This window comes from Lontra canadensis, unplaced genomic scaffold, assembly GCF_010015895.1.
Source record: "Lontra canadensis isolate GAN:19392208 unplaced genomic scaffold, GSC_riverotter_1.0 scaffold112, whole genome shotgun sequence".
Taxonomy (NCBI): Eukaryota; Metazoa; Chordata; class Mammalia; order Carnivora; family Mustelidae; genus Lontra; species Lontra canadensis.
In genome coordinates, this window is record NW_022631106.1 from 2,023,597 (window position 1) to 2,039,584 (window position 15,988).

Here is a 15,988-nt window from a genome sequence, read left to right on the forward strand (position 1 = left end):
ATATAGTATCAGAAAAAGTCAAGGGGAATAGTACTGCTCATCATTAAAATCATGCATGTTTTCTATCCAGGACAGAATCATGTATCTTTTGGGAAGCAGCCTTAGAATGCATTAGTTCTAGTCTTTGTATTTGCAGCCATGTGTTAAAAGGAATTCCCTATTTTCCTGAAGTAGGTTTTGATTCATTCTACCAAAGGTCATAATGAGGTTTTGTGTCTATATATATGTAGCTTCACTGAAATATCATTTATATACCATAAAGCTCATCCATTTAAAAATGTGCAATTTGATGGCTTTTAGCAGAGGGCTGTGAAACCATCACCATGATCTAATTTTTTTTTTTTTTTTAAAGATCTCACTTATTCATTTGACAGAGAGAGAGATCACAAGTAGGCAAGGAGGCAGGCAGAGAGAGAGGAGGAAGCAGGCCCTCTGCGGAGCAGAGAGCCCGATGTGGGGCTCGATCCCAGGACCCCGGGACCATGACCCGAGCCGAAGGCAGAGGCCCTAACCCACTGAGCCACCCAGGTGCCCCAACCATGATCTAATTTTATAACATTTTCAATACCTCCAAAAGAAATCTTCTAATCATTGGCAATAACATAATATTGTAAACGAAGGGTCTTTACTTGGCTTTTAGTGCATTTTGTTGGAGGAAACTCTTACTTAACTACTCAGAGAAACATGTGGAGGAAAGGAATTAATGTGTCAGATTTTCAATGTTTTGATCCAGAGTGTCCTTCCTACCAACAGACTCAGGAGTAGTATAGTTGTCAGCTTTTGTGAAAATCCCAGAAGCAATTCCAGGAGATCATGTGGCGGCCCCTCTCAGAGCACACAAGCTTGTGTGGTTGTCATGGGGAAGGCTTTTTCAACTGCAGTGAAAATACTCATACTCAGCCTGCCACAATAGAGAAAATGCTTTTCACCCATGCGCACAGATAATTTGCCCAAGTGACAGGTTTTGTCTTGGAGAAGCACTGAACTGAGCTAGTTGACACAGTCAATTATTGTTCATTCAAAAAAAAAAAAAATAAAAGGAACTGAGAAGAAAAGGAAGGTGGTAACAGTTAGCTAGATAATGCTGACATCCCAACCAGCCAGCCAGGGGAACATCTCCAGCTGCTTCTAACACAGCAAGAACCTCCCTTGTGGACAGCAACTGGGGCTTCCTCTTCACCTCCTGACAGTTCTTTAAGAAATACACACACACACCACAATCTTAGTAAATGAAAACTCAAAGACCAGCCAAAACAAAAAGGATCTGGTCTGTTCTTGAAAGGAACTCTGTATGTCCCTGTTCAGCTCTCTTCACACACAGCCTTTTGGGCAGAGCAGGATGTGAAATGCAGCTTGAGTGTGTTTATTGACTAGGTTTATACATCTCGTTCAATAACACAAGTCCGAAAACACAAGCCAAAGCCAGGAGTAAAAAGTCAGGCACTTGGGACCATGAACTGGGATATGTGCACGAAGTACTTCAAGAGAGAATTTCATCAAAAGACAGACAGCTCCTGATGAAACACTATGGAAAAAGTCTGAAGAAAACACCTCAAAATAAATGAAGCACTTATTGCTGAAAAATGAGCTTAGATCTCCACCAATTCCAAAGTTCAGAATTTACTGCTCCATGCAGGTCTTTTCCTCTAAGTTTACTTGTCTCCTGTTTCATTGCACAACAAGGGATTCTTCATACTTTCTATGAAATACTACAAGGCGATTTTTACAGTAATAAACTGCACACATGCATGACAAATCCAAGCATGCAAAATGTTTAACATCCCAGTTCACAGATACTTTAGGGACAAAATCCGATTATGAATTATATGCCACAATAAATAGGGCTCAATGTTTCATAAAGCAATTTATAGTTCATAAAAATGACAAAATGTACCTGTCAGACAGAGCGTGGAGAGCTGTTCTCTGGGCTGCCTGCTGGAAGGAAGGGCAGAGATATTTATTTAATATTCTGACTTTAAATTTTGTACTCAATCAACACTTTAAAAAATCCGGTCACACATTTTTGCCATGCGGCCAAATATTAAACTACTAGCAACATAGTAGTGAGCCCCATCATGTTAAGAAATGAAGGTTTCCGGAAGAGTTGACAGAAGCCCTTCCCCTCCCCCAAAGCGGACACCTGCCACCAGGGGGCGAGCACGGGGAGGCACGGAGTACTTGGCAGGTGAGGTTAGACCAGTCTCTGGAGACCAGGGGAGAGGATCAGAGCTGTTGCACTTTTATTCTCCAAAATTGTTTTCCCACGGTTTTATTCTACTTTCCTGTAAGAAAAAAAAATCTGTCTTGGCTCCTTTGTGGCTCCCTTCTCAATGAAAGTGTAATTTTTGACTCAGTTTTCAGATTTATCGAAAAAGTTACCGCAATTAGAAATTGGAACACCGACTGGAAATGTGATGATATTATGAGATTATTGATTTGTTGAAGACATAGTAATGACACTGGGGTGATTAAAAAAAAAATCTTTTAGAGATCCATATTGAAATATTTATGGGTACAATTATATGATGTTGGGGTTTGCTTTAAAACATTACATTTGGAAGAAAGGTAGAGTGGGCGGGCCTTTATAAATGAAACAAGATGGCCTTGCGTTGGTAACTGTTGAAACTAAGTGATGAGCACACTGGGAATTATTATATTATTCTGGGCATTTTTGTATGTTTTTGAAACTTTTCCTACTACCAAAACTAAGAGAAAAAGAAAAGAAAAAAGGCCACTATTTCTCCATCAGATTCTCTCAGGTTTGTAATAACTTTTTGTCTGCCTTCTCTATAATTTTGTACATTGGCTTTCTATCAATGAGCACTCTGACACTTCAAAAGGCCAAGGTCATACTCTGTTCTCTGTCTCAGAAGTTATAATTGGGAGGGGATCAAAACATGGCCTGTAAGACCAAGGCTTACTTAGGATGCACCAGGAAATAAAGAGTGCATAAAATTCATGTATGTTACACATGTCAAGTTTACTGCTTACCAGGGACACCAAAATGCTTCCTATGCTATTCCTCATTCCATTTAGACAGTAGACAAAACAGACAGAATCTTCATATTAGAAAAAGAAAATGACACATCAGCATTATCAACCCTATTGTAGAAATGAAATACACCTTTGGTGGGGAGCTTCATGTCCTTGGTTCAGTCAGTCCAACATTTACTGAATTCCTACTGTATAGATACTAGTGGTGCTGGGCTCCAGGAGGGACAAAAACAAAAGCACAGTAAGTAGCCACTGCCTTGGAGAAGTGTCATCCCTATGTAGGAAGTCACACTGGAGATCCAGGGATGACTTGAGGGCACTTATGAAATAACATGTAAATGAAAAGGTTAAGGTAGGACAGTGTTAAGAAGATGCAGGTCTGAATGACAACTAATAGTTGGTGGACCAGTAGCACGTCAAACAGTGCCTAGAACTGTTAGCAGGTGCTTGGTAAATATCCAAAGTAAACACTAAATGAATGAATCCATTAGGGAATCCTTCCCACTGAAATTTGAGCAGAACTTTAAAGACAAGGAGTGTCTGGAATTGAGTAGAGGCGTTTCTTTGTTTTACATTCATGAGGGGGGATCACTATCGGCTCTTACTGCCTGAGGTTGGGAATGTTAAAACCTTTCAAAGATCAGGAAGAGCCCTTGTACAGTGAGGAAAAGTTCCCTTAAAATCACAAGGGTAACTCTATGGAGAAGCACTACAGCAAAGTAGGAAGGAAAGTCAGATTTGAAATAAGTCAGATTTGCTTCTGGGCCTGGCAAAAGGTACTGGAAAATAAACAAGAGAAACTTCAATAATTCCCATAAATGACATAATCACACTGATTTAAGAAAAAACATAAAGTCTGTGGAACTGCAAATGGCAACCGTAGTCTGGCCCTCAGCCTATGTCTGTTTCCAAATTGCCCTCTCCTTCCCTGAAGGGGATGACGAGGGAGCCAGTCGGTCAATGTCCAGGTTATTGCAGACAATCTAAGGGGTTACTGCTTTCCCCCTTCCCCCTGGTTTCCAGTAAATTAAGGCCCAAATGTCCTGGCATTCCAGTGTCACATAATTAGTCCAAGAGAGGGAAGAAGAATACCCACAGATCATCTCTTGGTGAGGACATTGGAGGGAGCAGGAAGAGGCGAGAAGCCGGAGGAAGACCTGGAGCCCAGGAGTCCCCTCGGATACCTCGGGGGATGGGAATACTTCCTTCTCTGCACTCTTCTGGAGGGCCAGCCTAGGAGCATGCCCACAAAAAGCACCCAGCAAGTGACGGGTCGCCATAGTTGTGCCCATATTTGCCTCCTAAAGGGTTCTCTTATCACTCAGCAAGATGGCTTTCCCTTTTGGCAGCTATCCTTGAAAAGAACAGAAGTCTCTACTCTTGACTCTGGCTAAATATACAAAAAGAATTTGGAACTCCCCAAAGGAAAGATGGCATGCATTATTAGTACAGTCTCTTGACATCATCTCAGCAGGAGGCCCTGGAGACGGACTCTTCCTGAAATAACAGAAATCATGAGGGATGGGACTACAAGTTCAACAGAAACCTCTCACATAGCCTCTGAAGTTTCCCCTAGCCATGGGTGTCAGTGTTTAAAAAGTCTATTGACTCTTTTCTCTCCTGCCTCCAAATACTTCCTGTGAACTTTTGTGATAAGGAAACACCATGCTTTTTGATGTGCAGCCTACAAGAAAATTATTTAGAAAGCAAAAGCAAAGGCAAAACAAACAAAAAAATGAGAAACTCAGCTGCTCAGCCATCACTAGAGTGATATATCCCAGGTGGTGGCACCTGTTGAGTGCCACCTGTCTGTGGTGGCACCTGTCTCCCTAGGCCTGATGTTGGTTGAGCACTCCTCACATAAGCTGACCTGGAAGCTGGGGCAGGGGCTGCTTCTCCCTTAGCAGATGGGTATGATGCTGGGGCTAAAAGGCTTTGACGTATGTCACAGACATAGGAAGGTTTAGACATTGGTCATCCCACCAGTCACTAAGCAATGTCTGTCTGAGACAGTCACTCTTCAATCTGTTCAAACAACACATGCTATCACCCACTTCATGCCATGGTATTTAGCGCCACTGACTGCCTGCACCAATATTTTCAGTGCCTGGTTTTGATTGTGCTATTTAATTTGCAGTTATTCTACATCATTAAAAACTTTACAGAGGGTGACTCATCATCCATCAGGAAAAAGAGATGAGAGTATTTTAAACAGTTTAAATAATTCCCTGAGAAAATAAAAGCTTTATGGCATTAGATTAAAATTGTGTGTCATATAGCAAGGCAAAGCCCACATTTTTTTTTTTTTTTTAACTGCCTCGTCTCTTAAAAGTAGTTTGGCTTTTGCATGCTATTTCACTTCATGGTTGGAAAATAATAAAATAAATAAACACTGGAATTAAAGAGCAGAGAAAAAATTGCTTAGGTGACTCATGATTGAAGCCTGAAAAACTACTATAGTAAACTAGATGAATTGCCCAATTTCCTTCTTTCAAGAGTTGTACATTACAGCAACCATATTTTTCTCTTCCTAAATCATCTCCTCTAGTAACTTTCCTCTTATTCAGTTCTTAGCAAAACAAGTTGAGAAGGTTAAGAGAATGCTTCATTGATCTCTCCTGAGTTCATTACTCATTCATGAACGACTCTGAAGCATAAGTCTACAAGACAAAACAAGTTTTCCACCAGAAATAATCATTTTCCAGGTTCTCTCTGGGAGATGACATATTTTCTCTGTCTTTATTACAGTAAGCTTGGTGTTTTGGAACATAATCAGTAGACATTCAGGTTTCAATGTATGCTAAATGAATTACCAGTCACAATCTCTTATTGAAGAGAACTCAAAGAGGAAATTAAGTGCCCTTCTTGTAATTGGGTTGTGCATAGAACAAGTTTATGGATATTGGAGTGGGGAGGAGAATGAAAGGAAGAGGCTGAAATTCAGAAGAGTCTCAGGATGATCCAATTTCTTTTTTACTTGATAGAAACAGACTAACATGCAGACGGCTCTCTAATTTGATCTGAAGTACCTACAATGTACAGATAATGGTCTCGGCTCGGGTGACAGGGAAAAATGGACAAAACCCTCCCCATATTGTACTTAAGGTCTAGAAGGAGTCAGATACGAAAAGTTAAACATACACAAACATTCCAGATGACAAGAGCTACGAGGGAGGAGCACAGGGTGCTGTGAGAGAGACTATGATGCAGATCTCATTCGGAATGGATGGTCAGGGAAAGCTTGCTAAACTAGATAAAGCACAAAAAAAGCTGATGCCTAAAGGATAAAGAAATTACTGACCCAGAGAAACAGGAATGAGTGGGGAAGGAAGGGTCCAGGCAATGAAGACAGTTTGGGAGCAAAGGCCTGAGGTAGGCCTAGATCCTTGCTCAACTGAAGAACTATAGAAAGGACACTGTGGGGGAGCTCAGTGAACAGTGGGGGCAGGGGCAGATCTCAAGGGCTCTGGAGGTCAGAATAAGGATTTTGGATATTATCCACAGGGCAATAAGAAGTCATTGAAGGATTTATATTATGGGAAGTTGGGTGAAGGATGTACGGGACCTGCCTGTACATTCTTTGCCTCTTATGGTGAATCTATAATTGAAAAGAAAAGAGTAGGGAGTGAGGCAATATAACTGACGTTTTTTCAGATATCACTCTGGCTTCGATGTGGTGAATGGATTTCAGAGGGAAGGGATAATGACTGAGGTTGTTGCAACAATGTAGGGAAAGGAAGTGCATGGTAGCACTGGAGATGGAGAGAGTCTGTATTATATTCTGGAGGCAGAATTGAGGGAACCGGTGATGGATGGGATGTGGCAGACCAGGTGAGGGTCAGGAATGAGCCGGCTTCTGGCTTGAGTACCTGGCAAGCATGAAGAGCCACTGATTGGGGCACACAGGACTGGTACAGGAGCAGAGGCAAAGGTAGACTTTAATTTTGGGTGTGTGAAGTTCAAGTTGCTTTTGGGATGTTTAAGTGGAGAGGTTGAGGAGATCGTTGGATACACACAGGAGACTGAAGCTATTAAATGCCAGTAAAGCACAAAGTGCCAATAGAGTTTGGGCAAATAATGGTGACAAAAAGGAGATATATGACTGAATTTTCTGGATCTACAGTCTATCCTTCTCAGAGAAGTAGATTCAGGATTCAAGTGGTTAGAACCCATCTTTATTTCTCCATATGTGACTAATTTCTATCTTTTCTGTGAACAGTATCAGGTTTATTATACTGACAGTAAAGTGGGTACCTCTGTAAGCAGCGATTTTTTTCAAGTTTTTTTTTTTTTTTTTAATCTATTTGACAGAGAGAGAGAGAGAGCAAGAGAGGGAATACAAGCAGGGGGAGTGGGAGAGGGAGAAGCGGACTCCCTGCTGAGCAGGAGCCAGATGTGGGGCTTGATCCTAGGACCCTGAGATCATGACCTGAGCCTAAGGCAGATGCTTAACTGACTGACGCACCCAGGTGCCCCTGCACGCAGCGATTTTAATCATTTGGCTTCACCTGTGTTAGGACTTTGTATCCACGTTCAACTACTCGAAAAAACACTATCAACAGCGAATCTTTGTTCTTCTGTGTTTTGCTGCTACTGAAGCATGCTGTGAAATTTACACTGGATTCATGTATCTTTACAGGAACTCTGTTAAGGCCTTACTTTTTTCTTGCCATTTTTCTGCAAGCTGAGACCTGTATTAATTTATTTCATTGCTTAATTTCCTTCTACATCTCTTGACACAACTTATGTGTCATTAACTTAACTTTTATGCTGTTGCTTTTCATTTTAGTCCTAGCTGATCAGTCTCTTAACTTTTTATGTTATGAGCTTCCATTTGTTGTTTTCAACCCACTTAGTAATATTTGCAAGACAAATATGAATAGTAATATTATATATTATTTTAATTATTATATATATTATTATAACCTCTTCAGTTTTTCAGTTTTTATTATTATCCAAGTTTTAATGTTATCCAACATTAGAATAATAATTGTATTTACTATTATTAGAAGCTCTTCAGTTTTTCCTCTGTAACAACAACGAGTCCTGTGCATTTTCAGATTCCTAGAAATGCTGTCTAGGAGGCAGTTTGTTCAGTAGACTTTGACCTTATCCTGTTCTCTGCAGGGGTCAGGCAGAGTCACGGATGATGATGTAATTGACGATCCAAATATGAACATTTTGGAGAATGAAAGGGGATGCTACCCAGATGGGAGTCAGGGGCAGCAGGAGAAAACCTTGCTTTTCTGGCCACGCTGGGTTGTATGGCTGCTCTAATTAAGACAGTTTTGCACAAATATAAATAAGATCAGGACAAGAAGACAGAATTTCAGGGGGTTAGGAGCTTGTCAATAAAGAAAGCAAACTGTGGAATGGGGTCAGCAGCGGCAAATTACTTGCATTCTTGTTTCTTTAAGTCAAGCCAATGTTTCTATCATTTTCCCGTTCTCTTCCCAGCCACTCCTCCTTTTATTTAGATTCTGCCCAATATGAGGTCCATTTCATCCTTTTTATAAGCGCTCCTTGACCAAGGCTTTTGTTGCTCTTCCTCTCTCGGAACTCTTAGCCCAGAGCATGTATTAGCACTAGGTTCTTTTCTTTCTTGAGGAGTTTGCCATCTGCTTCATGGGAATTCTAATCGTGGCTCCTCCAGTTCCCTGAGGATCACTGAAGGTGGAAACCCGAGCCCATTGCCCCTCACAGGAAAGGGCTTACTGGAGGCTCACAACACTTGCAGTGGAATTCACAGGCAGGATGTGAGTAACTTAATGGGGATGCTATATTGCCACTATTTGCCATAGCAGCAATCTAAAAGATTTGTTGAAATACATTTTTTTTCTTTGCTGTATATTCTTTATTTCACTTTCCTGAAAAGCTAGAGTACACTTTCCTCTTTGGAGAATGGATGGTTAGTTTTTTCTACCACACTGGATTGCTTAGATTTGTTTACGTCTACCATAAATTCCATAAAGACAGTAACAAGTATTTATTGAGCACCTATTATATCCCCATGGTAAATGCTGATTGTGGTTGACAATACCAGATAAAGTCTGCCTATATAATGATATCTCATAATTTGGCTTCTTGAACTAGCTGACAGATCTGGGGGCTTGTTTGAGGTCAGACTGTGAAGGACAGTCCTAATTTGGCCATTCAGATCTTCAGAGAGGGATTAAGAGAGACATGCTTTTTTTCACTGAGCATTTCCCAGACATTCTACTCACTGGAGATAAACAATGAACCATTTGTGACATCTGCTGTGCAGGATGACCAGCTCCTGCCTCTACGTCCTGGAGACTTTTGCCTTCACAAATGAAAATTGAGGGACAGCCACTAGGAGTTAGGAAAAAGAAGGGAAAGGTGTGGGGACAATGTGAGCACATGCCATGGGGGCTATTCCCGTCCACTGTGACTGACATCAGACTCCTGATGTCAGGAGGCTGGGGTTACATTTAGGGCCTGGGAGATACAACCGTAGACAGTGGGCCATACTGACTGCGACAAGGGCAACATCATAGGTCAGAGGGTCCCAGCAGTATCCTAGAGGAAGTCTGTGGGGTAGGGAGGCTGGTGTGGGAGTGATAAGAGGTCACTGTGAAGTGCAGGAATAATGGTAGGAAGAGCCATGGTCATGTATGAAGCTATTAGCATTCAGTACGATGTTGGGGGGTGGCTGCAGAAGTAAGCTAAGTGATATCCAGCCCCAAGTCAGGTCAAAGGAACAACTTATGCTTCCAGTGATGTGGCATTGCTGTCCCGTGGCAAGTAGCTGCAGCCTAGCCAGCTGGACACTTACCTCATAAAGGGCTAGACTTAGGGAGGCTAGACGCAAGTTCCTTAAGGTATGGAAATGAGCACCAGTTACTTTATTGAACAACACTTGGTACAAGGTCTAACTGATAGTATAGGCAGTGGCCCTGTCTCTCTTCTTCTTTCTCTGCCTCCTTCCCTATTCCTCACTCTCTCCCCTAAAACTCCAGACCTTCTCCCCCTTTCCGAATCCTCCTACCTTCCATATCTATTTTTCTATAATCAGCTTCTTGCCTTTTCTGATATAAATCAATTTTCCTGGCTTCTTCCTGTACTCCTCTCCTTTTATTACTAAATAGGCATTAAAAAATTTCCAGCAGCACAAATAAAGAACATTCCTGGGGAGAAGGGTCCAGGCAGAAGGGAGAGGAGAGGATGTTAAAATGTGTACTTTAACAGCTTTACAGTAATACATACTTATGTTAATATAAAATGTTTTCTATTAATCTACTTTGGTATTTTTGCTGAGTTACCTTAAGATACTGAAACAGGGGTTCGGTAAGTTTGACTTGCGTATAGTCACAGAGCTGGTAAGTAATGGAACCAAGCCATCAATGTACCAGAGAGCACCCCAGCCCTGCCTCTGCCTCACCTTGGACAATTTCTGGCAGAGGGTGAAGGGAAGGGGGCAGGAGAAATTTGGAATTCTGCCACTCTCAGTGTAGAGAGCACTGGTGGGATGCGGAGTGGATGCTAAGACACACAGGGGCAAGCTTCCTAGAACTCATCCCACAGAGCAATTTCAGTTCAGGCCAGACCTCGAGCATGGCCAAGAAGGTGATGGCCTGTTAACAACTCTCATCTTTGGCATAACAGGTAGATGCTAGGTTCAGTCACTTCCTACTTTGTTGCATTTGCCAAATGCTTTTTAAAGCTTTCAACAAAATCCGTATGCTACCTCAACACAGTGCTTTGGTGGAGGCCTATTCACTTTCTACCAGCCTTGGTAGGTGTTTGATTATTATGAATGCAACTGGGGCCCAAGTTGTGTGGAATATAAACGTGACTTTGTTATTGTATAAAGATGAGGGTTACACAAATGTTTTGATAGTTTTGTTGTAATGCAACCTATGTTTGAACAACCAACATCTTAAGTCTGGCTTTATGATTCACTTAAACGACTTTAAGTGTTCAAGTTACTTTAAGTTACTTTACTCAGACAAAATAGCAATATTTGAAGGTAAAAATAGGTTTGTAATGGTTAAGAAAGAGTCATAATTGTGCTTTGCAAACCAATTTTTTTTTAACATAAAATAAAGTTAAATTGATTCTGTGTTCTTAATAGTATTGGCATTTTCACCTCTCAAAAAACCACTGCCTCAGGGTTTATATGTGAAAGTGTTTTCACATGTAAGATGTAGTAATCACATACTCTTCCTTGAATGGCTCTGGACTTTTAAGAATGAATCCCAAGTTGAAAAAAGTGATATCCAGAGACATATTGTTGAATTGACCTCCCCAGAGAGACAGTCTATCTAATTTGCACTTTTCTGTGTGGAGTGTGGAGAGGACTGTCTGATGGCCTGACATTTTGGGAACTGTTTGGTCTGCTTCTTAAAGATGGTCTTCTTTGACTCAGCTCAACCTGTTGGCTGCAAATCTGGTCAGGATGGAACTGGCAAGTGCCAAGGGGCGTTGAATTACACAAATGATTATGCTCCATGTAGAAACAACAGGCTGACAGTCTCCTGAGAAAAGCTGTGCTATGAGATAACCAGTCCCACTCGGAGAAGATTTGGAAAAATACAAACAAAAATAAAACTTTCCAAGTGCATATCTGGACCAAACACCTGAGTGACTAGGTAAACCCTCACTAAATGAAACCACTGAAGCCTGGATCTGAGTGATAGCGTATACTCAAAGGAGCATCCACTCTTTGAATGGTTACACTTCTGAAGAAGCTACTGAAGATAAAAACCATTAAAGTCACAGGACAAAGGACTATTCCTCTGAGTTAAATAGCTTTGTCCTCTGGTGGGAGAATTCCACTTCCTCTGCCAACCAGGAGCTCTGCTGGCAGCTGAATTTGAGAAGAGCCTGCCTATCAACTCTTGATGCATGGCCTTTCTTCTGTTCTCCAAATGGAGAATCTATTTTGTTGGTACCCACCATTAACAAAAACTTAGCTTAGTTTCAAGAGTGTATCTCCTCTATGAATTCTTGAACTTAAAAAAAGCAATGATTCGAGGTTTTTGTGTTAATTGTATGGTTGCCCAAATTTAATGGATCATCTTTTAATTTTTATATAATTTTCTCATTTCCCAGATTTTGTTCAGGGTCTTCCAACCAAAACTAGTCACATCCTATGGTCCAGGCTGGTTTGGCACAACTAAACCTACATAAATCTCAATCGGGTCCTCAGAAGAGGTCTGAGGAAACATTTTAGGAAACAGGGTTGTGGGCCTTTGTACATCTTGCTCAGTGACATTTAAGTTGGCGGATAATTTCAATTTAGGAAATTATTATTCATTAACATGAAACAAAGGCCATTACATTTTTGGTCATCTACTTATGCTCATGCTTTGCACAAATGCATATGAAAAGTGGCATGATTTAATAAAATTGGCTATACTAAGAGAATTTTGCATTTGCTTTTGGTGACACTAAAATTTTATTGATGTATTATGATTACTTAACTAAGTTTTAGGACTCTTATCCAAATAAAAACGTCCTGCTACACATCTGAGTTTCCGCTGAGACAGAAGTTTCAAATAGGTGCTTACTTCATACACATGACAAAGGCCTGACAGGCAGTATTTTTCAATTTGAGTCTCTATATTAAAAAGAAACCAACTCATCAATATGATTAAATTGGATATTTAGCTTAGGGATAACATTAATGCAAGACTAAACATAAAAACAAATATAAGCTACTCTTTCTTTTTTTCTATTTTGCTATAACTTTAATATATGTAATATATGCTTCTTTTTGTACGCTGAGGGCAGCATTTTTCCTGCCATTTAAAATTTACCTTAAATGTCTGAAGTTACATTACCATAATGAATATCGCTAATGTGTCTTATTTGATGTTTGGCACTTAGTAGGCATTCAAGATGACTCTCAGAATGACTCTTATGTGAAAACTTTTTAGCTCTTGTTTGACTACAAATAACATCTACAACACAGTTCATTTCTAATGTAGGAGAAATTTGATTTTGGAGCCCTGCCCCTCAAACCTGGTCTTGATTACTGCTTCAACTCCTGTTTATATAATTCTACACAAGTTTGGCAGGATTCAAGAGCACATACCAGGGTGTTGGCTTTTATGAATCTCCTGGGATGTGAATGTCAAGCTGACTGGATGAACTCTGGCCACAAATCCCAGACAAGCACAATGACTCTATTTATTCAGACTTGGCTGCCTGAATGCAGATTGACTCTGTGGGTAATAAATTTTCACAGGCCAGGAACTCCGGCATCAACCAAGCTGGTCCTGAGAAGAAAAATGCACCCAGGGAAGTGGAGCAGGGCTGCACAAACCTCCTGGGTTTTTATTCCACGTCTGCATATCATTTAGCTAATTCATTTGGTCACTGATACACGTGCACTGCCAATGGCTTCAGAGGTTCTTTTTGAAAGCTCTGCTTTCTGTTATGCAATTGTCATATTAAAAAGTAACAAGGGAAAAAATGAACAGCACCTCTTACGACGACTGGTAATCTGCTTTCAACATTACACCCCACACTGATGTGAGTTACCCAGTGGCCTCTATGGTAAAAAGCAGAGAATTGAGTGGGAATGTTTCTGTGCCTCCCCATTAGAAACCAAAGGTGACAAAAAGCAATGAGAACTGTAATTCAGTGCTCGGAGCAATAGCACCTATAATCTTGACATCTCGATGCAACAAGGTTTTAGATTCATTCTGAGGAGGCCGGGATTCTCTTTGAGAGACACAATTAGTACTTTAAAAATAAAAAAAGAACTGGCTCTTTAACTTGGAGATTTATGTTAACTACCTAGATATCTATTAAATTAATCATGTGCTCTCCAAATATTGATTGGGGATTAAAAGGTAACTTTTGTTCATTGCAAGATGTAAATTACACCAGTAGGAAAATTTCCCTCTACAGATTATATCCAATGATCGGTGCCTGTAAAATTAAAATTGTCAGTTTGAGTGGATAAACCATGCTCATTTAAAGAGGAAAAATGCAGTTATATAATTAAAATGAAAAGACTGCCTGAAATGTGCGGATAATGTAATTACTAGAAGCTGCAGGCACCTATGTAGCCATTCAATTTGGATCCCTGCTTCTTTACTCTCCCTGAGCTTATATATTTGTCATCTCTGAAACACTGTCTGCAGTTGACATTCTCTCCACTGCTCCTTGCTGAAAGTCTTAATCATCTGTTCTTCTCCTCAAGCCTTAGCTATAATAATTTCATCTAGATATTCACTGTGTCTGACTTCCCAAGCATTCCCTGACTTGAGAGGCAGAGCTCCTCTTTTTACCAAACTGGGAAACATGAAATATAATTAATCTCTCAAGTCCATTAAAAAAATTCCTTTAGTACTTGAGACTTCAGGAATAATTTTGTCTTAAATCTTCTAATTTCTTTGCATTCTTACATAATAACATTGGCCTTTGGAATGTTAGAGCCAAGAGTTACAGAAAAGGGGATCTAAATAAATTACCACCCTATCAGTATCTTTCATTTACCTAAACAAGAAAATGGATTCTCATATTATTTATCCTAGTCCCTTTTTGAACCTCATCAAGTATGAAAATTGTAAGAGCGAGCATAGGAATATGCTTCCATTTTAATTATATCCCCAAATTGTCTAGGTGAACTTTGTCACAATCTCAGCTCCAGATGTCAAATTCTGCTCCCCTTGAAAGGGAAGGGTGTAGAGAAACCCATTCTTTTAGTTTCAGAGGCTTCTGTTTGAGATGAATTCTGAACATTTGTAAATTCAACATGGCGTGGCGGTAAGCATATTTAAGAAGTGGCTATAGACATTTCCATGGAGATGGGCTAGACCTTTCCTCCTAAATAGGTAGATTATTTGTACATTAGTCTACAGCCACCTGAAGATTTTAGGTCTTATGTTTTTGTCTTCTCTGTCAACACCTTTGATCTTTGGACAGTATTAATCTGAAAAAAAACACAGCGTTCAGTAAAAGAATAAAGGTAGAGCAAAAGTCATCTTTGATACTGGAAAAAAGAAGCAGGAAATACGGTCAATTCAGCTCAACATTATACATGTATTCATGTATCCATTCAGCAAGTATTTTGCACTACTGCTATGCCAGACACAGTCCCTGCCCTCAGGAAACTTTTAATCTCATTGGTAGAGACAGATATTTTAAGAAGTAAACATGGCACATAACTAAAATTATGATGAGACTTAAGAAGAAAGGTTGAGATAACTGGGAGAAGGACTAACTGGGAGGTCCAATGTAGATAATGGGGAGGCCCCCTGAGAAAGTGAAAGTTATGTTACACCTCAGGATGAGGTGGTGTTGGTCAGACTGAAAAAGGAAGGAGAGGCCTCTGGAGGCCCTGAGGCAGCTGAGTGTGGCTTGTTATAGGAGATGAAAGAAGGCCCATCTGGCTAACGTGCCATGAATGAGCTCAATGTGAAGTGAAGAGAAAGAAGTAGGTGAAGCTGGACTTAGTCTAGGGTAGTGTTAGTCACGCTATGGGCTCTGGATTTTCTCAAGTGAAACAGAAAACTTATTTAAGGTTTTAGACCAAGGAATGAGTTGATCTGATTTATATTTTTAAAAGATCACTGTGGGGAGGTTGCATTATAGAGAGGAAGAATAGAAATATGCTAGTGTCTACTACATTGGTTTAGACTCGCCAGGATGGAAAGAAAAGGGAAAGCTAGTATTTAATTTTGGAGGCTGAATTTATAGGCATTAGAGATAAAATTAACATTTAAGTGAGGAACAGGGAGTTGTCAAGGATGAGCCTGGTGTTTCTAGGCTTGAACAACTGGGTGTCTGGCAGGGCTACTTTTAGAAATGGAAACAATCACAAGAAGAATATATTTGTGTGTAGGTGGGTAAGGGGTGTCAAAGAACAGAAGTTCAGTTCGGCACAAATTGAATTTGAAATGCTTGTGACACATCCAAGTGGAAAAGTCAAGAAGGTCTGCAGTTCAGAAGAGAGGATATCACTTTAGAAATTGTAAGCATATGAAAAATGAAGGTCATGGGAATGGATGAGATCACC

The 15,988-nt window shown here is 40.3% G+C and overlaps 1 protein-coding gene across 1 annotated transcript in view; it reads right to left on the reverse strand.

Moving 5' to 3' along the window:
* AFF3 (AF4/FMR2 family member 3) overlaps nt 1-15,988 on the reverse strand; it is a 525,952-nt gene that overhangs the window by 91,350 nt on the left and 418,614 nt on the right. Inside the window, exon 11 of the mRNA XM_032840305.1 lies at nt 1,895-1,935. Within this exon, the coding sequence (XP_032696196.1) occupies nt 1,895-1,935 (41 nt within the window). The remainder of the gene's footprint in view (nt 1-1,894; nt 1,936-15,988) is intronic.